The sequence below is a fragment of the Salvia hispanica genome, chromosome 3 (genome assembly GCF_029641045.1).
Source record: "Salvia hispanica isolate PSC_SH4W2 chromosome 3, Shi_PSC_v1, whole genome shotgun sequence".
In the NCBI taxonomy this organism is placed as follows: domain Eukaryota; kingdom Viridiplantae; phylum Streptophyta; class Magnoliopsida; order Lamiales; family Lamiaceae; genus Salvia; species Salvia hispanica.
Genome location: NC_142694.1, coordinates 47,001,510 through 47,021,368, shown reverse-complemented (window position 1 = coordinate 47,021,368; position 19,859 = coordinate 47,001,510). Strand labels below are relative to the sequence as shown.

Genomic DNA, 19,859 nt, shown 5'->3' with positions numbered 1-19,859 from the left:
TTGAGAACAACGATGTCAAGATCGATGAAGAGGATAAAGCCATCCTCCTACTGAATGCCTTGCCGAAGATATATGATCAAATGAGGGACGCGATCCTTTTTTGGCCGAGAAGGGACTGTCACATTGCTACAAGTCCAGTCAGCCTTGCGGGCTAAGGAGCTTCAAAGAAACGGAGATCCGATTAATCAGTGGCGGATCCAAGATTAAAAAACGGAGGGGGCGGAATAAAATAATAAAATAATAAAATAATAAATATAAAATATTAAATATAATACTTCAATATGTTTTGTAAGAAAAATGAAAGTCTATTACAATTCAAGTAGCTCTAGCATATATTTACCGAGACAACTGATTTCTACGGGTATCCATATCTTGAAAATGTTTCAAGATTCTTTCATTAGAAACACTAGCAAAGATGGATCTTTCATTGTATACTACCAAACTGTCATTCAATCACTCATCTCCCATCCTATTCCGCAAGTCAGTCTTGACAAATTTCATTTTCGAAAATACTCTTTCAACAACAGATGCAGTCGCTACAGGGAAGATCAATACCAACTCAATCAGACGATAAACCAACATAAACACTTTATCTTTCTTGGTTTCAACAATCTTCTGAGATAGGGTAGCCAAATATTCAATACCATTGAATCGTGCATCTCTTCTCACAACATCAACAAAGTTTCAAGTTGTTTAAACAATTCAGTACGTTGAGTCGATGTGAAGTCCTTTGGGTAAAGAGTAGCAAGATGAACAAGCTTATCAACATTAAAAGTAGCAAAATCATTTTTTGGAACTTAGCAACTCTGTGGATGCCTCAATGAAACGATTTTCCATTTCTTGTATTAGTAAGTCGATGACCTAATTGACACACAAGAAAGATTAAATATCAAGATGATACTAATTAATTAAATGAATAAGATATTAAATTTTGAAATTACCAAACAAAATATTTCAACGCGATAATGATGGTAGTTCTTGATGTTTGAACCATTCCTCTTACTAATCCGCTTTGGAGCATCATCATCCATGTTTGTTATTGAAATGTCATTTGCCCCACAAAAATCATTCACTTCTTGTAAGAAAGTATCCTATCCAAATTCTCGAAATGATCTTAAGCTTTCTTTAACATTCTCTTTCAAGAAAATCACATTTAAAATATCTTGATCTCTTTGTTGCAAGGCACAAGACAATGGTTGAATCACCCCCAACAAATGTTTCATCAACATAAGGATGAATACAAATTCAAAAGTCTCCATCTTCTGTACGAGACCTACAACTTTGCCCCTTGTTTCATATTCTTCTCCATCAACAAATATGTTTTCAAGTACTTCGGTTACTGACTGCCACATATTTGCAAGACGAATCACAATGACATAATGAGATCCCCATCGAGTATCACCTGGTCTCTTCAAAGAAGTTTCTTGATTTTGGCCTCTACCAGTACCAATTTCCCCATTCTCTATCATTTCAACTAGTCTATCATGCTCAATTTGTCGAATCATATCAGCCCTTTTGCAAGAAGATCCACATACTGTGACAATCAAGATAAGATAACTGAAAAAATCACAAACATATTGATTTTTCTTGCACACAGCCACACATACCAATTGAAGTTGGTAGGCAAAACAATGGACATACCAAGCTGATGGATTTTCCTTTAAAATTAGTGCTTTTAATCCATTGCATTCACCTCTCATGTTTGATGCTCCATCGTATCCTTGGCCTCGCAATCTTGACAAAGATAACTTAAACTTAGCAAATACGGAGTCAATTGCCTCTTTCAAACAAACTGCTGTAGTTCTTTTGACATGAACCAAAGCTAAAAACCTTTCAATTATATGGCCATCCTTGTTCACATATCTTATGACAATTGCCATTTGCTCCTTTGTTGAGCAATCACGTGACTCATCAACTAGGATTGAAAAGTGTCTATCTCCAAGTTCTCCCAATATATCAAGTGTGGTTTCTACCGCACAAGCATTAGCAATATCTTTTTGGATTGATGGAGAAGTCATTTGGTTATTTCCAGAGGCATTTTTCAAAATCACTTTACCAACTTCATCATTCCTCAAACCATACCATTCTAATAACTCAATAAAATTACCTTTGTTCAAAGACGTAGATGCCTCGTCATGTCCTCTAAAAGGCAAACCTTGAATCAAAAGAAAACGAACTACATCAAGAGTTGCAGTCAATGGAATTCGATATTCCTTTTCTTTTGTTGTCCTCTACTTACAACATAAGTCACACTTTGCCTTTGATTGACAAAATTTTCATATTCTATCCTTGCTTTGTTGTGTGCACTACTTTTATCCCCAACATGCACCTTGAATTTTTCTAGTGTTTTTTTTCCAATTAGAAAAACCACAACTAGTGAAGGCTTCATCTCCCAGTGCCACATAACCACGCTTGAAAAGAAAACAGTAAAAGCAATATGCGGCATGTTTCGCTTCACTATATTCTAGCCAATCATAATCTTTGTACCAAGCATCTCTAAAACTCTTATTATCTTTTCCTTGACGCGTTTTTTTGAAAAATATTATCCTTTGGTAGACAAGGGTCTTTCGCTACATATTCTCTACGAATACGATCCTAGATATTCACACCATATTCTGCAATTGGTTTTCGCAAACCAGGATCAACCTTGATTTCACTTTCATCTATATCATCATTCTCCATTAAATTTTCTTCAGCTTCTGGACAAGAATCCAAAATTGTCTTTTTCCAAAATATTTCTCCATACCTAATGAAAAAATAAAAGGTATAATTATTAAATATTATAACAAAGTAACTATCATTTGCTCACTTTATACTATCCGTGGGACCACACTTGTCATTATCATTTAGCACATGAAACCAACCCAATATTTATTACATACACTACTTCGGCACTTTCCAATATCATTTTATAGCCATTCCAATTTCCAATTCAAATGCAGCTCTGTATATTTTTTTTCTTATTCCAAGTTTCAACTATGAGTGGCTGCTGCCTTTTTAATCTTCCAAGCTACTTTCTTTATCTATTCCAAAAGGTATATTTAATCTTTCCTGAATGGCTAAATGCCTAAATCTACAAATTCAAAGACATGAATTTGAATTTTAAAACACAACACACCTTCAAATTTATAAAATTATGCTTCTAGAATTTGAGAATAGTTGGGCTTCTTCTTGAGATGAAAATTGGAGAGGCAGCAGCCAGCAGGGGCGGACTTGTGGAGTCCGGAGAGGCAGCAGCGAGCAGGGGCGGAGGAAATCGGAGCTTCGCTGGAATTTGTGGAGTCCGCAGACTCGTCACTCCCTCCGCTATGAATTTGGGGATTTCTTTGGGGCTCAAGTTTATTAATTATTACTCCCTCCGTCCCAGATAATTCGTCCCAATTTTCCATTTCGGTTCATCCCACATAATTTGTCTCATTTCACTTTTACTATTTTGGTAGTGGACCCCATATTCCACTAACTCATTCCTACTCACATTTTATTATAAAACTAATATATAAAGGTAGGACACACATTCCACTAACTTTTTTAACCCACTTTTCATTACAATTCTTAAAACTCGTGCCCGGTCAAAGTGACCCGAATTATCCGGGACGGAGGGAGTATTTATTAGAGTTTAATTTTATTGAAAAGGTGGATACTAGATTGGGCTTTTAATTCTTTTTTAATTGGGCTTGTATTGAGTTTTAAAATTTTATTTCAATTGAGCTTAGGGCGATAATGGTTATTTTTTACGGTCAATGGGGCGACGTCGGAGGCAACGGAGGGGGCGGATATGGAAAATATACATCCGGGATAAGAGAAAATTAGTCGCATGGGGGGCGACCGCCCCCTCTTCCCCCCCCCCCCCCCTCCGCCACTGCGATTAATAGTGCAGCTCTAGAAAGTTTGAATTTAGGAGACCCGGTCTTGCCATTGGTGCAAGAAGCCGGGACATTTGAAGAAAGATTGCTTCACTTAGAAAAAGAAGCAAGCTCAAGAAAGTCAGAATAAAGTGGGAATCCAAAGCCCAGATTGCATTGAAAAACAGGAGACCACACACGCCTTGAATGTCTTGGATGGCCCTTGTGGAGGATCATGGATTCTTGACTCCGGTTGCAGCTTCCACATGTGCCCGAATATCAATCAGTTTAAGGAAATATTAGAGGCAGAGGGGTTGGTTGTTTTGGGAAATAATCAGGTATGTCAGATTAAGGGCATTAGGAGCATAAGATTTTTGTTTGATGATAATTCAACTGTTATTACAAGTGAAGTTAGATACATCCCTAAGGTCAAGAAGAATCTTATTTCCCTTGGTTTGCCGGAAATGAAAGGCTCCTCTTTCTATTCTTTTGGTGGTTGTATGGAGGTCAAAAGGAATGAGGTACTGATGTTGAGAGGAGTTAGAAATGGCAGCCTATATTATCTCTGTGGTCTGGCCAGCGAGTCAGAAGATCAGGCAAACACTGTGAAATCTGAGTCCATAGAGGTTTGGCACCTAAGGTTGGGACACCCCGCTGATGGAAGTGTCAAAGAACTGATGAAGAAAGAGGTGATTAGGGGACACCAGAGCGAGCAGATCAGCCTTGTGAAGAATATATTCTTGGCAAAGCAAAGAAGTTTCCTTACCAGAAAGGTAAACATACTTCAAAGGCTCACCTTGATTATGGGCATAGTGATTTGTGAGGGTCTTTCCCGGTCTTGTCTATTGGTGGAAGAAAGTATTACATGTCTATTATTGATGATTTTCTAGAAAGACTTGGTTTATATTCTTAAAGAAAAGTCATAAGCCTTTTCAAAATTCATGGAATGGTGTCTTATTGTTGAAAAAGAAAAGGGATCTTCAGTGAAGTGTCTAAAGACTGACAATGGCCTAGAGTTTCTCTCAAAAGAATTTGAGGTTTTCTATCAGTCTAAGGGAATTAAGAGGCATAGAACTGATGCACAATTTATTAGCACTAAAAATACCTGCAAGTATACAAGATAGATCTAGTATAGCTAAAAGTCAGTACCGGGATATCGAACACAGAGATAAGATTGCAACTGACTACCATATACTAAGCGTAATATACTATCTAGAGACACGAAGATTTTTGGGTTTGGTTTATTAAACTAGACAGAAAATAAATAAACAAATAAAAGAAAACATAAAAACATATGATACAAAACAGGCGTAAGAAAGTAGAATTTTAGGATTCAAAACACAGTTGGCTTCCTTGATTTACGGTCTCTAGAGTTATTAAGTCGGTCACTTAACTAGATTAAACCCCCTCCCGAGGTGAGAAATCCGTAGATTAGGTGTAATAATTGAAGTCCCCTTCTAATTTTTAGACCTAACTCCTAAAAGATTGTAAAGACCAATGACCTCACATGAAACCTCAACTCTCCCGAGTTCTATTGAATTAAAGTGTGAATTAAACCTCGTCCAAGTCGATTATTTCGTCTCCCGAGTACTCTAATCAACTCTAGCATGTATTAAAAAGGTAGCTAATCAATTGAATTTAAAAGGCACAAGGATAAATCAAATAACTGCAAGAGCTAACACACAATCCATTGAATATCTTCACCAAAAAAATCCACGAAAGATATTCTACTCATAGACAAGTAAATACACCAATTAAAGTACAAGACACAGAAGAAATTGATAAAACCCAAGGTTGAATCTTCAATCTTTAGCCTTCTCTTGCTTGGATCTGCAGAGCTCCGCTCCAATGGAAGATGGATGGTTATGTGTGGAATATGGGATGGATGGATGAATGTGTAGAAATGGGGAACGATTGGATTATGAATTAGGTTAGAGGTATTTATAGAATGGAAAAAGGTTTATTTTTTATAATTTTTGTGGTCTACAAGAAATAGGAGAGATTTGGCTTCCCAATATACTAATTTCCTTTCTTTCGTGAATTTCCGCCTAAATTCCCGTCAGCTTTGACTGCACTGCGCAACGTTCGTAGAATAGACATAACTTTCTCCACAGAACTCCGATTGAGACGTGCGAGATATCCACGCGAAGCTATTTCGAAGATGAAGAGAACGGTATGAATTGAGAACTGATTGGACTTCAAACTCGCTGGAAGAATGGGCTCAAACAGAGGCTGCTGCACCTTGGACTTTTTGCACCTTTTTCTATCATTTATTAACAAACACATCAAAGTACCAAATGTGTAACATATGAATTTTAAGAACATAATTTGCATGATTGAAATTTAAAATAAGTTAAATCTAGCTCTTAAAAACATGCAAAATCCGTGTTTGTCAAGAACCGCCCCCTTAAATCACCAACAGAATGGGGTGGCAGAGAGAGCCAATAGAACCATTATGGAGAGGGTTATGTGCATGTTGTTCAGTTCTGGTATGGAGAAGAAGTTCTGGGCAGAGGTCCACTGCTGTAAAATTGATGAATAAATGCCCTTCCTCAAGCATTTATGGTGACACACCAGATCTGAGATGGTATGGCAGTTATGGTGATTATTCACATCTCAAGATTTTTGGGTGCAAAGGCCTTTGCATATCTGAAGCAGACAATGCTGGATGCAAGAGCCTTGAGGTGTGTGATGCTGGATGCAAGAGCCTTAAGGTCATAGGCTATGGTGTGTTGAGAACCAGAAAGTAATTGTTAGCGGGGATGTTGTTTGTGCAGAATCTGAGATGCTTTTTAAGAAGGTAGACAAGCCCATTGAAATATCTCAGACTATGGCTGAAGTTGAGGTGGAGAGCCAGGGATCAGCTGGTGTTAAGCCATCTGATGCTTCTGATGAAGATTAGTCAAAGAGTGAAGTTGGGCAGGCTGACCTAGGGAATTATCAATTGGCACGGGATTGGACCCACCATCCAGATTTGCTTACTCTGAAATGCTCTATTTTGCTTTGTGTGTGGCTGAAGAGATAGAATTTTCGTAACCTGCTTCATACAATGAAGCAATGAACTGCAAAGAGAGGGACAAGTGGCAGAAAGCAATGATAGATGAAATTGATTTCATCATAAAAAAATGGCACCCGGATTCTGGTGGACCGAGTAGAGGGCATAAAGCTAGTCAGTTGCAAATGGTTATTCAAAAAGAAGATTCGGTTAGCTGACAATGAAAATATAAGGTTTAAGGCCAGGTTGGTAGATCGGGGGTTCACACAAGAGCATGGTGTTGACTACCAGGAAGTGTTCTCACACAAGAGCATGGTGTTGACTACCAAGAGCATGGTGTTCTCACCTGTAGTTAACCACCTGTAGATCGGGGGTTCAATAAGAATCTTGTTGGCTGTGGTTGCAAAAATGGATTGAGCTTGAGTAATTGGATGTAAGAACTACATTCTTACATGGTGATCTGGAGGAGACTATATATATGTCTCAACCAGAAGGCTTTGTGAAGCCAGGCATGGAGAACAAAGAATGTCTGCTCAAGAAGAGCATATATGGCCTCAAACAAGCCAGTAGACAGTGCCATAAGAAATTTGATGATCATATGCTGAAAAATGGGTTTGTGAGGTCTAAATATGATGAATGTGTTTATATAAAGAAGAGGAAGGGAGTTGTTGTTGCTTATTTGCTCTATACATTGATGATATATTGGTGGTAGGGGCATCAAAGCTTGAGGTCCATAAGGTGAAGGATGATCTGGGCGCAGCTTTTGATATAAAGGATCTAGGTAGAGCTAAGTGGATATTGGGAATGAATATAGTAGAAATAGAGCAAAGAAGGAGATTTGGTTGAACCAAACTGACTAGAGGATTCTAAGACATCAGGTACTCCTATGGCTTTGCACTTCAGATTGTCAATTGAGCAGGCTCCAAAGAATGAAAAAGAAAGGCTGGAGATGCAATCAATCCCATATGCAAATATTGTGGGGAGTGTGATGTATGCCATGATTGGAACCAGGACAGATGTGGCACAAGCTATCAGCACCACCAGCAGGTTTATGAGTAATCATGGTAAAGAGCACTGGTTGGCACTGAGATGGATTCTCAGATATCATACGGGAGCAGGGAACATAGGGATCTTATTCAAGGCTGATGCAAACACTAAAAATGATGCTCTGATGGGGTTTGTGATAGTGATTTTGCAGGTAGCATTGACACCAGAAAGTCCCAATCTGGATACATCTTCACCATATTTGGTGTGGCTGTAAGTTGGAAATCAAGTTTGCAAAATGTGGTGGCTCTGTCTACTACATAGGCTGAGTATATTGCCCTAACATCAGCTGTAAAGGAATGTTTTTGGCTTAAGGGAATTGCTGCAGATTTTGGGGTGAAGCAATTGGTTGTGGCTGTTATAATAATGGAGCTTTGAGTTTAGCAAAGCACCAAGTTTTTCAATGAGCGAAGTAAGCACATAGATGTGCAGCTACACTTTGTAAGAGAAAAAGTTGAGAAGGGAAGAGTCAAGCTTTTTAAGGTTGATACTGCAGAGAACCCTGCAAACATGCTAACAAAGCCATTGGGAAGAGAAGAGTTTGAGTTTGAAGCTAGTTGGTATGTGCATGACAAACACGGATTTTGCATGTTTTTAAGGGCTAGATTTGACTTGTTTTAAATGTCAATCATGCAAATTATGTTCTTAAATTGCATATGTTATACATTTGGTATTTTTAATGTGTTTGTTGACAAATGATAGAAAAAGATAGAAAAAAAGGTGCAAAAAGGCCAAGGTGCAGCAGCCTCTGTTCGAGCCCATTCTTCCATCATATTTGGAGTCCAATCAGTGATTTATGCATATCATTCTCTTCCTCTTCGAAAGAGCTTCGCGTGGATATCTTGCACGTCTCAATCGGAGTTATGTGGAGAAAGTTATGACTATTCTACGAACGTTGCGCAGTGCAGTCAAAGCTGGCGGGAATTTAGGCGGAAATTCACGGAAGAAAATAAATTATTATATTGTGAAGCCAAATCTCTCCCATATCTTGAAGGCCACGAAAATTAACCTTTTTCCAGCTTATAAATACCTCTAAACCTAATTTTAATCTTCATCTCAGAGCCTCCAATCCTTCTACACATCTACACCTTCTTCCGTTCCATATTCCACACATCAATTCATCCATCTTCCATTGGAGCGGAGCTCTGCAGATCCAGGCAAGAGAGACTGAAGATTGAAGATTCAACCTTGGGTTTTATCTATTTCTTTAATGTCTAGTACTTTTATTGATTTTTACTACTTGTCTATGAGTAGTTAAATATCTTTTGTATGGTTTTTGGTGAAGACTATTATGAACATATTTTGATTTATTGAATTGAACTTTTTCCTAGCTCTTGTGATTGTTTTGCTTGTTCTTGTGCTTTTATTGTTCTTTTGTCTGGCCAACTTTAGAACTATGTCCGTTTAACTAGATTAATCGAGAGATAGCTAGTTTTACGTGGTAAAATGAACGAGTACAACACATAGGTTTATCTACACTCGAGAGAGGGGACCCTTTGTGAGGGCTTGAGTCTTAGGAACTTAAGGAGTTAGAAACTAATCTATTAGAAGGAGACTTTGATAGTTAGAGTCTAATCTACTGGATAGGTACACTCGAGAGGGGGCTTATCTGATAATCGCGACTTTCCTAATAATCCTAGAGACACATAAAGGTAAAGGTTCTATGAGATTAATCATCACTAGGTCGTAGTGGTTGGATCCTAAAACTCTACATTCTTTAGCCTGTTTTGTATTATTTTGTTTTCTTTTTTTGTTTATTTATTTTTGCCTAGTTTATAAATCCAAAACCCAAAATCTTCGCGTCTCTAGATAGTATATGATGCTTAGTATATGATAGCCAGTTGCAATCTTATTCCCTGAGTTCGATATCCCGGTACTGACATTTAGCTATACTATATCTACCCTGTAAACTTGCAGGTATTTTTAGTGCTAATAAATAGTGCATCAAGTTTTTGGCGCCGTTGCCGGGGAATATTATTGCTTTAAGCTGATATTGTAAAACGGTTGATAATACTAATTTAGAGTGTAATATTTTATATAGTTTTGTTTCAATTTTTTTTTATTTGTTTTGCAAGGAGCACGAAGCACAACAATGGATTACTCTCCGCTCCTATGGAAGATGCAATTATCTGCTACAACATTTGATATACTCCATAGAGCGTGGGTACAAAAGGCATCCCAAAGGAAGTCCCGAGAATGCGGGCTAACTTATGAGCTTCAAAGAAAGTCAAGCTAAAGACGTTAACCAAGCGCTTGTTGGGAGGCAACCCAACATTGCTATCATTTTTTTTCCTTTTTTTTTTTTTTTTTTAGTTTACTCACGTCCCTACCGACTTTTCAAACTTATTCTTAACGTAGTTTTGAATAAGTTTGGGGGGATGAAGTGGTGGACCGTGAGGTTAGTTGTTTTTGTTTGTTTTTTTTAAAATAAACCCGGGGTGAATCTTGTCATGAGCATAACATAGAAAACTTAGAAATACTCATGTTTAGGGACATCAGACCGAGTTGCCTATGATAAAAAGTTCGTTTATGTGTTGGTTGAGTTGACTTGATGCATTGATTTGAAGGTTTAGTGAAAAGGTGCACAATTAATGAATTGCTTGTTTGCTTTGAATCATACTAATACCTTGTGAGACTTGAGCCATAAATTTCTTTCTTGTGTGATTTATCTGCATTCATGTATTTGTTTCTAGAACTTGCTCCTAGTCTGCCTAAGTCTACATAGTGTTTAAATGATAAAAGAGGACGTTAGGCCATCCTTATTAGCTACTTTATATATCCAAATTATTGACCTTACTCAAAATATTTTTCTCTAGCTAGCCACTTTGAGCCTTTAAAGCCTTTTTCATTGGAAGCTAAATAAAGGGGAATATCCATACACTCGTGGTGAATTTTAGTTTATATTTTGTGAAAAGAGTTGGAGAGATAAGGTAGAGAGAAAATTAGTGTGCTTACATGTGAAAAGTGCATAGACATCTGCGATATGAAAAAGAAATTTGGTTGTGCATAAAAAAAAAAAGGATGTACAAAAGAAAAAAAAAAGAAAAGAAAAGAAAAAAAATCAAAGGAATTTGGAAAGTGAGAAGAAATTTAGACAAAGTCTAGAATTTACTGAGATTCGAATTGTTGGTGGGTTGCTAAGTTTGATGTAGTAGAACTTGATCACTTTTGCTACGTTTGGGTTTAGTCATTTTTTAGCCATATTTCCTCACCTTACCAAAGAGCCTACATTATAACCTAAAATAAAGACCTTTCGGATTTTTGATTTTAATCACATAAAGTAGAGGAGGGATTAGACTTCGAGCAAGCCTATGGTAAACGTTGCATGTTGCATGATTTGAGAGCATATATTATTTACCTTATACACTTTGAGAGTGAGTGATAAACACACTTCTAAACACGTGTGAGCGCATGTACTTCAAGGTGATCAACGAGCTAGTAATGAAAATGCACTAATAAGCTTTGCTTGATTTGATATGTATTCTTGTCAAACTCTTTATTTCTTGTTAAAATTTTTGAGGCAACTACGAAGTCTAGTTCTTAGCATCCGTGTTTCTTTATTAGTTTTTCTCTTGTTTTGTTTGAGGACAAACAAATAATTAAGTTTGGGGGAGTTGACAAACACGGATTTTGCATGTTTTTAAGGGCTAGATTTGACTTGTTTTAAATGTCAATCATGCAAATTATGTTCTTAAATTGCATATGTTATACATTTGGTATTTTTAATGTGTTTGTTGACAAATGATAGAAAAAGATAGAAAAAAAGGTGCAAAAAGGCCAAGGTGCAGCAGCCTCTGTTCGAGCCCATTCTTCCATCATATTTGGAGTCCAATCAGTGATTTTTGCATATCATTCTCTTCCTCTTCGAAAGAGCTTCACGTGGATATCTTGCACGTCTCAATCGGAGTTATGTGGAGAAAGTTATGACTATTCTACGAACGTTGCGCAGTGCAGTCAAAGCTGGCGGGAATTTAGGCGGAAATTCACGGAAGAAAATAAATTATTATATTGTGAAGCCAAATCTCTCCCATATCTTGAAGGCCACGAAAATTAACCTTTTTCCAGCTTATAAATACCTCTAAACCTAATTTTAATCTTCATCTCAGAGCCTCCAATCCTTCTACACATCTACACCTTCTTCCGTTCCATATTCCACACATCAATTCATCCATCTTCCATTGGAGCGGAGCTCTGCAGATCCAGGCAAGAGAGACTGAAGATTGAAGATTCAACCTTGGGTTTAATCTATTTCTTTAATGTCTAGTACTTTTATTGATTTTTACTACTTGTCTATGAGTAGTTAAATATCTTTTGTATGGTTTTTGGTGAAGACTATTATGAACATATTTTGATTTATTGAATTGAACTTTTTCCTAGCTCTTGTGATTGTTTTGCTTGTTCTTGTGCTTTTATTGTTCTTTTGTCTGGCCAACTTTAGAACTATGTCCGTTTAACTAGATTAATCGAGAGATAGCTAGTTTTACGTGGTAAAATGAACGAGTACAACACATAGGTTTATCTACACTCGAGAGAGGGGACCCTTTGTGAGGGCTTGAGTCTTAGGAACTTAAGGAGTTAGAAACTAATCTATTAGAAGGAGACTTTGATAGTTAGAGTCTAATCTACTGGATAGGTACACTCGAGAGGGGGCTTATCTGATAATCGCGACTTTCCTAATAATCCTAGAGACACATAAAGGTAAAGGTTCTATGAGATTAATCATCACTAGGTCGTAGTGGTTGGATCCTAAAACTCTACATTCTTTAGCCTGTTTTGTATTATTTTGTTTTCTTTTTTTGTTTATTTATTTTTGCCTAGTTTATAAATCCAAAACCCAAAATCTTCGCGTCTCTAGATAGTATATGATGCTTAGTATATGATAGCCAGTTGCAATCTTATTCCCTGAGTTCGATATCCCGGTACTGACATTTAGCTATACTATATCTACCCTGTAAACTTGCAGGTATTTTTAGTGCTAATAAATAGTGCATCAGTGCAGCCAGTGAGTCATTCATCTAAGCAATGAAGGTGGGGATTTGTGGAGATTAATTGCTTATTAGCTGCAATGATGCAAAGCAAATCAATCACAAAGGAAGTGAAGGAGTAGCGTCAAGCCATTCCAGCTGAATCAAGCTTTAGGAACCGTCCGATGTTGAGTTAGTCGAGATTTAATCCTAGCCGTAGGATTATTTGTTAGTAGCCGTTAGTTTCAAACGTTGTTTAAAAGGGGTTAGTTAGGCTTTGTAATTTGAGCTAATTTCTTCCCCAATTTTCAATCAAGTGTGTAATTTCTCTCTGAAAATCAACCACCGAAGTGTTCTTCAATCTTGGTCAATCCTCCATCTTTCATCATCTTCTCCGATCGCGGCTTACAGTAGAAGAGATAAGAGAGAGGGATTGCAAAATAAACAGCAGGAGATGCACCAGTGCAGATCCAAACCATTCAATTATAAATGAAATAAAATAATACAAGTATGTGGAAATCTATGGGAGATGTGGATCTGCACAACATCCCTTGCTGTGGATCTCAATCCAAGAGAGAGTGAATGAGGGGAAAGAATAAAGTAAGAGCGATTAAATATTTTAATCAAAAAATAAATAAATGATTCAACTTTGTTGAAAATCTAAAAAATAATACGGCTCATCATCTTAGTTAGGGCGAATTAAGTACATTTTTTTTAATATATTTACTACATTCAATATGTGCTATAAATGAATATGTGTGATTATAGTATAAGGTTTAAAACGTTCATTTCTCATAATAACATTATAATTCACCCCATGACCACTTGGGAAAACACTTTTGCATTTATACTTCTGCTCTCTTAATCTGTACTCAACTTGACCAAGTGGCATTCCTGAGTAATAAATGACCAGTTTGTGCATTATCTCCCCACCAAAACATAAAATTTGACAAAAAAACTCAATGCACTAAACATGCCTTATTAGTCATCATTTTCGAGTTTGTTATCACCTTGTAGGTAACTTTCTATTGCATCATATGTGGAATAACGCTTTCTTCGGAATTTATAAATCAGAAACCACAAAGTGAAAAGACTGTGATGATCCTTGTAGCACATATGACCATACTTAAAAAAACATAAATTTTTCAGAATCTTCAAAAAAAATACAAAGCCCATGCAATCCTGGACTTCCAATGCACAAACCGAACGCCCGATCGGGCGTTTCTCGACAGTCCCAGCACGCGATCGGGTGTTTCTCTGTTTTGCATCCTTAAGCCCCGTTCCAAGCTCGTTTTCACCTATTTTCACTCCAAGACTTCGACAAACTCGTTAGCTATATAAAATAGCAAATGAGTGAATGTAACCTATACTTTACACCTCAATTCACTCAACAAGTTGTGTAAATCACCCAAAAAACCATCCTAAACTATGAGTTTCTCAGTAGAGTGTACCATTGAATATGAATATGTGCCACACCCATATTATAAACAGAATCTTACTTCTCAGAGCGAGACCCCTACAGCACAAAGATTGAAAATAAATAATTAACTAATAATATGGTAATTCACTTCACGTTACATTATATTATGAACGTTTCACAAATACACAACCATCGGAACTTGTTTCAAGTAAAAATAGATGACAATACATATTTCAAGCATTACTAATGATATTAATAATGCTGCTACCATTGTCATCATGCAACAATGATATGGAAGCATTTGAATCTGAAGCCCATCTTCCTTCATCATTTCCAGCAACATAAGCTGGATAATTAGGAATCTGCAAATACTCGACATCACCTTCTAACATCTCCAACACTTTATTCATTGATGGACGATTGTCTGGACTCATTTGTATACACCATAATGCAACAATAGTCATCTTCCGACCAATGCTTCTATCATCATTTTCATTAGCATTTCCAATGTCAATGTCCCTGCCTTGGTTCAAGTGGTCGTATATCCAGAGTGGAAAATACTTACTCCCTCCGTCCCGGAGTATTAGACTCACTTTTTTGGGCACATGATTTAAGGAATTGATATTTAAATAGTTAAATTGGAGAGAGTAACGTATGAGAGAGGGAAAAAGTAGGAGAGATAAGAGAGAAAAAAGTAGGTGGAGAATAAAATAAGATAAATGCTTTTTGCTAAAAAAGGAAACGAGTCTAATATGTTGGGACATCCCAAAAAGGAAAGTTGGTCTAATACCTTGGGACGGAGGGAGTACTAAATTCATCATAGTATTGCCTCAAATATTTGTTTAATCCCACCATTTCCATCAACAACATCCCAAAACTATACACATCAGCCTTGTAAGACACTACACCAATACTTCTATTGATAAGTTCAGGAGCAACGTACCCTATGGTTCCTCTAGCTGTCGTCAATGTCGCTGCTTCCTTGTTTGTGGCGCATAATTTTGCTAGCCCAAAATCTGATATTTTTGGGACGAGCTTATCATCAAGAAGTATATTGTGAGGTTTGATGTCAAAATGCAATATCTGGATGTAACAACCATGGTACAAATACTCAATCCCTCGAGCCACTTGAACTGCAATTTTAAATTTTATATCCCAATCCAATGAAAGTGCGTTTTCTCGATTGAAGATGTATTTATCAAGGGAACCATTTGGCATGAAATAAAAAATGAGGGCACGCTTGGATCTTTCAGCACAATATCCAACAAGCTGGACAACATTTACATGATGGATGCTCCCAATAGTTGCTATTTCATTAATGAAGTCTTTCCCGTTTGCTCCGGATTTTCCTAGCAATTTGACTGCTACAAGATGGCCACTTCGGAGCTTTCCCTTGTAAATAGATCCGAACCCACCTTGGCTTAGTTTATCTTTGAAATTCTTAGTCATCTTCTTTATGTCCGAATATGAATACCTAATTGGAGCGAGTTTGTTGTCACTTTGTAGGTATGACTGCACTCCCTCGAAAGAGGACAAACGCCTTCTCCAGAATTTTTTGATCAAAAACCAGAATATTAAAGGAGAAATGATTATCCTTGGTGCCAAGATGATAATGCCAGAGATGATAGCTGAGATAACATGGAAAAACAAGACCATGTACATTTAGTAATAAGGCCAAAATACTTGTGCTAAAACAGTTTTACAGCCACTTGCATGAAGTAGAAATAAAATGTTAATTGATGGTCATTCAACACAAATACAGAGCGCACCAGGGAACTGGAGTTCGTCTACTTCATTTGGAACTTTGTAATAAAAGTTTGGCCGTACATGTATACCAGCTATACACATAATTAAAAAACATGAATTTAATAGTACAAGAAAAGATGATCAATTTACTCATCTTAGAAAGAGAAATGAGTGTAAAGATTCTTACAGCTGTGGATGTAAATAAGCAAGAGAAGTATTCCACCTCCAGATCCCATGATTATGAAATTGGGTTTAATGCTGCTGTAAAACAAACTGAAGATTTTTTGTGACACAAAATTAGAAGATGTATCAATCAATCTTCTCCATTGTGATGGCAGTGAGACTTAAGTGCGTACCTATAATTACCACATAACTCACGCAAGAGGCTGCAGACATATATAGAAATTCAAAGTCATCTGATCACTAAAGTCTGTAGCATTTACAACGTAAATTTAGAGAGCATACCATAGAATGTAATGTAATCAGTTGCTTCCTGAGTCTGATAGTAGTAGTCTGCGAATTACAAAGGAACCTTTGAGAACTTAAGAGAGGTTTAAGAAAAAAATGAAATTGATGATTCTTACATTCTTGTATCCCTGAAGTTAATGAGAGTAGTAATAGATAAGTAATTCCGATGATGATAGTAACAGGAAGGCTTTCCCCTGCAATTATGAAAACTGACGGTATTTCTTTCACAAAATTAGATCTTTTTTTGACTGATGTGACAAAATTAGAACTATTCAACGGAACGGGGCAGCTAATCAAGTTAACCAACCAATCCTCAAAAGTAAACATAAGGAATATAGTATGGCAAATCAGGAGGTGTGTAAAGCAATGAGTTGTATGAAGAATTGATAAGGGAAGATGTTAGGAACCTAAATTCCTAACGAATTGATAAAACGGAAAATAACAATATAAAGAGAATCCGGTGACCGTGAGGGTCGGCGGGGATAAGCATCTGGGCGGCTGTGACGAGTTCCAGCCCGTCGGGCAACGGCTACAGATCAGATATACGTTTCCGGCTGTGCACGGAGAGATTCCGTCAGGCAACCGGTGACGTATGGAATTTATGAAACGTATCACACATGGAACTTCGCCAAAATAATGTATTCATTGAATGAATATTATGCAAGACTCACACATATTTATAATATGAAAACTGACGGTATTTCTTTCACAAAATTAGATCTTTTTTCGACTGATGTGACAAAATTAGAACTATTCAACGGAACGGGGCAGCTAATCAAGTTAACCAACCAATCCTCAAAAGTAAACATAAGGAATATAGTATGGCAAATCAGGAGGTGTGTAAAGCAATGAGTTGTATGAAGAATTGATAAGGGAAGATGTTAGGAACCTAAATTCCTAACGAATTGATAAAACGGAAAATAACAATATAAAGAGAATCCGGTGACCGTGAGGGTCGGCGGGGATAAGCATCTGGGCGGCTGTGACGAGTTCCAGCCCGTCGGGCAACGGCTACAGATCAGATATACGTTTCCGGCTGTGCACGGAGAGATTCCGTCAGGCAACCGGTGACGTATGGAATTTATGAAACGTATCACACATGGAACTTCGCCAAAATAATGTATTCATTGAATGAATATTATGCAAGACTCACACATATTTATAATATGTGTGGATACAAAAAAGATATGATAATCCCTAAAATAACTCAACAAATTAAACAACTAAAGACTCGTATCAACTCCCCCTCGGTTGAAATCCATCTTGTCCTCAAGGTGGGAACCACATAACAAGTTGATGATAACAAAAGCATTGAGACTTTCCCTCCTGGATCGAACGCGACTACATACACCACCTCCAAATCTCGGCGCCCTTTCCCAGCCGAGAATCTCGGCAAAACAGAGTCAGCCCTTGTTTTGCCTGCTGTGAATGGCTTAGTTTCCTTTAGTTGCAAGAAACAAATAGCAGCATGTGATGCCCGGTAATTCAAGATGTCCTGTTTTCTCATTTCTTTTGTATAGCTCTTGTAGAATCTCTGGATTCCATCCCTCACATCCTTGAACCTAATCGTGTGATTAATTTTATGAGGCCTCAAATTTTCAATCATCTTAGGAGTTACAGAGTCCTCAGATATCGTTGGAAGACATCCGATTTCGCAGCTCTCAAGCTCCACCGTCATCGGCTGTACCAAATTATGTTGTTGGGACGAAACATCTACTTCATCAACGTCTTCTTCATCATCTGAACCCCAACTCCTCTGTTGTGAACTATTATCAACACATGATGGTGATGATGATGAATCTCTCTCTCCAAATTCAAATCCACATCATCGCTCACGTTCACAGATCGATGCTGCATTTCTATTAACTCATCACCATCAAAAGTGGCCTTATTGTCATAATCTTCATCTAATAGAGATGATTTTGATTTATCAACCTTATCAAGAAAACTGCCCATCCGGTTCAAGGAATTATTTTTTTCCATTTTGTGATGAGCATCCAATTCTTGATCAAGGCTTGAAGAATGGTAGCTGGGAATCAATTCGGTTTCATAGCACAATTCAACATCTACCCTCTCCCCTTCACCTCGAAAATTCTTATCTTCCTTAATAGTTCCACTCAATGGATGCTGGCACGAGGGCTGGCGAGCAGATTCATCCTGCAGCTGCTGTGCATAAGGGGGCACACCGTAGGGCTGATCATGGGCCGCAATTCCCCGTGATTGCCGCTGGCCAGGAGGGTCCCAACAAGTAGGCCTGTGGGTCTGCACAAGTGGCTGTTGATGAAATGGTGTAGGCGTGTACTGTGCCGGTGGATCCGGCAGCGGAGGAGCACGAATCTCATCAACACGGCGACCGTGTGTTCGAGATGGTGGATCCCAGCATGTTGGACGACGCCTGGGCGGTGGTTGTGGTGGCTAGGCAGCGTTGTTAACTCCAGAATTGAAGGCCGCATAAGGTTGCCGTCCATGTGCTGCTTTTGACGATTGCAATTTTTTTACACGACGATTGATTTCTTCACATCGAGATTCCTGCCTGGAGGTAGCGGCGTCCAATAGATCGACCAGTTGTTCATAACGTCCCATTCCGGTGTGGTGCGGTATCTGCCCGGAGATTTTGCTGTTGCGGCATCTCGAGGCGAGAAGGCATCCTTCGGAGATGTGGTGGCTGAGGCTGGTCATAGGTCCGTACTCCCCTCGATCGTCTCTGTTCTGGCAGGTCCCCGGTCGACCGTCTCGGCTGCACCAATTGCTGGTGGTGGGACCGATATGGCGGATCCCAACAGCTCCGGAGAGCAGTCATGAAATGATGTTAACAAGGAAGATGGAGGGTATAAAATAGAGAATTTGTGCTTCTGTTCGGAGGTGTAGGGTGATTTTTTTATTTTTTATTTTTGATATTGGTGATTTATTTGGGGGATATGGATGAACGAAGACGGAAGATGAGCTCTGAATGAAAGCACCAGTTGCCAGTTGTTAGGAACCTAAATTCCTAACGAACCCATAAAACGGAAAATAACAATACAAAGAGAATACGGCGCCCGTGAGGGTCGGCGGGGATAAGGATCTGGGCGGCTGTGCGCGGGTTCCAACCCGTCGGGCAACGACTATAGATATACGTTTTCGACCGTGCGCGGAGAGATTCCGTCTGACAGCCGGTGACGTATGGAATTTATGATTCAACGTATCACACATGGAACTTCGCCAAAATAATGTATTCATTGAATGAATATTATGGAAGACTCCACACATATTATAAATATGTGTGGATATAAAAAAGATATGATAATCCCTAAAATAACTCAACAAATTTAACAACTAAAGACTCGTGTCAGAAGAGTAGATTGTATCATCGTTTATGGAAGCATCAACCACCCTAATAG

General features: G+C 38.1%; 2 protein-coding genes across 3 annotated transcripts; both read right to left on the bottom strand.

The window, feature by feature from the left end:
- Positions 1 to 1,091: 1,091 nt before the first annotated feature.
- On the bottom strand, positions 1,092 to 2,682 carry LOC148930970 (uncharacterized). Its single transcript, XM_089066671.1, has 3 exons — positions 2,610 to 2,682; positions 1,694 to 2,155; positions 1,092 to 1,534 (listed from the first exon to the last, which is right to left on the bottom strand). Exons 1-3 carry the CDS (start codon positions 2,680 to 2,682, stop codon positions 1,092 to 1,094), a joined length of 978 nt encoding a protein of 325 aa, XP_088922797.1.
- Positions 2,683 to 14,971: 12,289 nt separating this feature from the next.
- Positions 14,972 to 17,617, bottom strand: LOC125212473 (rust resistance kinase Lr10-like). 2 transcript variants are annotated; one of them, XM_089067760.1, is made up of 6 exons: positions 16,596 to 17,617; positions 16,477 to 16,524; positions 16,368 to 16,397; positions 16,199 to 16,284; positions 16,035 to 16,103; positions 14,972 to 15,893 (listed from the first exon to the last, which is right to left on the bottom strand). In XM_089067760.1, the coding sequence occupies exons 4-6, from the start codon at positions 16,245 to 16,247 to the stop codon at positions 15,049 to 15,051; spliced, it is 963 nt and encodes a 320-aa protein (XP_088923886.1). In that variant the 5' UTR covers positions 16,248 to 16,284; positions 16,368 to 16,397; positions 16,477 to 16,524; positions 16,596 to 17,617; the 3' UTR covers positions 14,972 to 15,048. The 2 variants fall into 2 exon arrangements, with proteins under 2 accessions (XP_088923886.1, XP_088923887.1); XM_089067761.1 differs by having other exon boundaries at positions 16,368 to 16,524.
- Between the last annotated feature and the right edge of the window lie 2,242 nt (positions 17,618 to 19,859).

Bases quoted from the DNA above. Each gene is read 5' to 3' on its own strand.
- LOC125212473 (XM_089067761.1), bottom strand. From the start codon at position 16,247: ATGGGATCTGGAGGTGGAATACTTCTCTTGCTTATTTACATCCACAGC. The intron at 16,104-16,198 runs GTAAGAATCTTT...TTATGTGTATAG, and splicing joins GCTTATTTACATCCACAGCT to CTGGTATACATGTACGGCCA. The intron at 15,894-16,034 runs GTGCGCTCTGTA...ATGTTATCTCAG, and splicing joins AGACGAACTCCAGTTCCCTG to CTATCATCTCTGGCATTATC.
- LOC148930970 (XM_089066671.1), bottom strand. From the start codon at position 2,682: ATGGAGAATGATGATATAGATGAAAGTGAAATCAAGGTTGATCCTGGT. The intron at 2,156-2,609 runs GTGTGAATATCT...TTTTGATTCAAG, and splicing joins AAAACCAATTGCAGAATATG to GTTTGCCTTTTAGAGGACAT. The intron at 1,535-1,693 runs GTGAATGCAATG...TGATTGTCACAG, and splicing joins TGGAGCATCAAACATGAGAG to TATGTGGATCTTCTTGCAAA.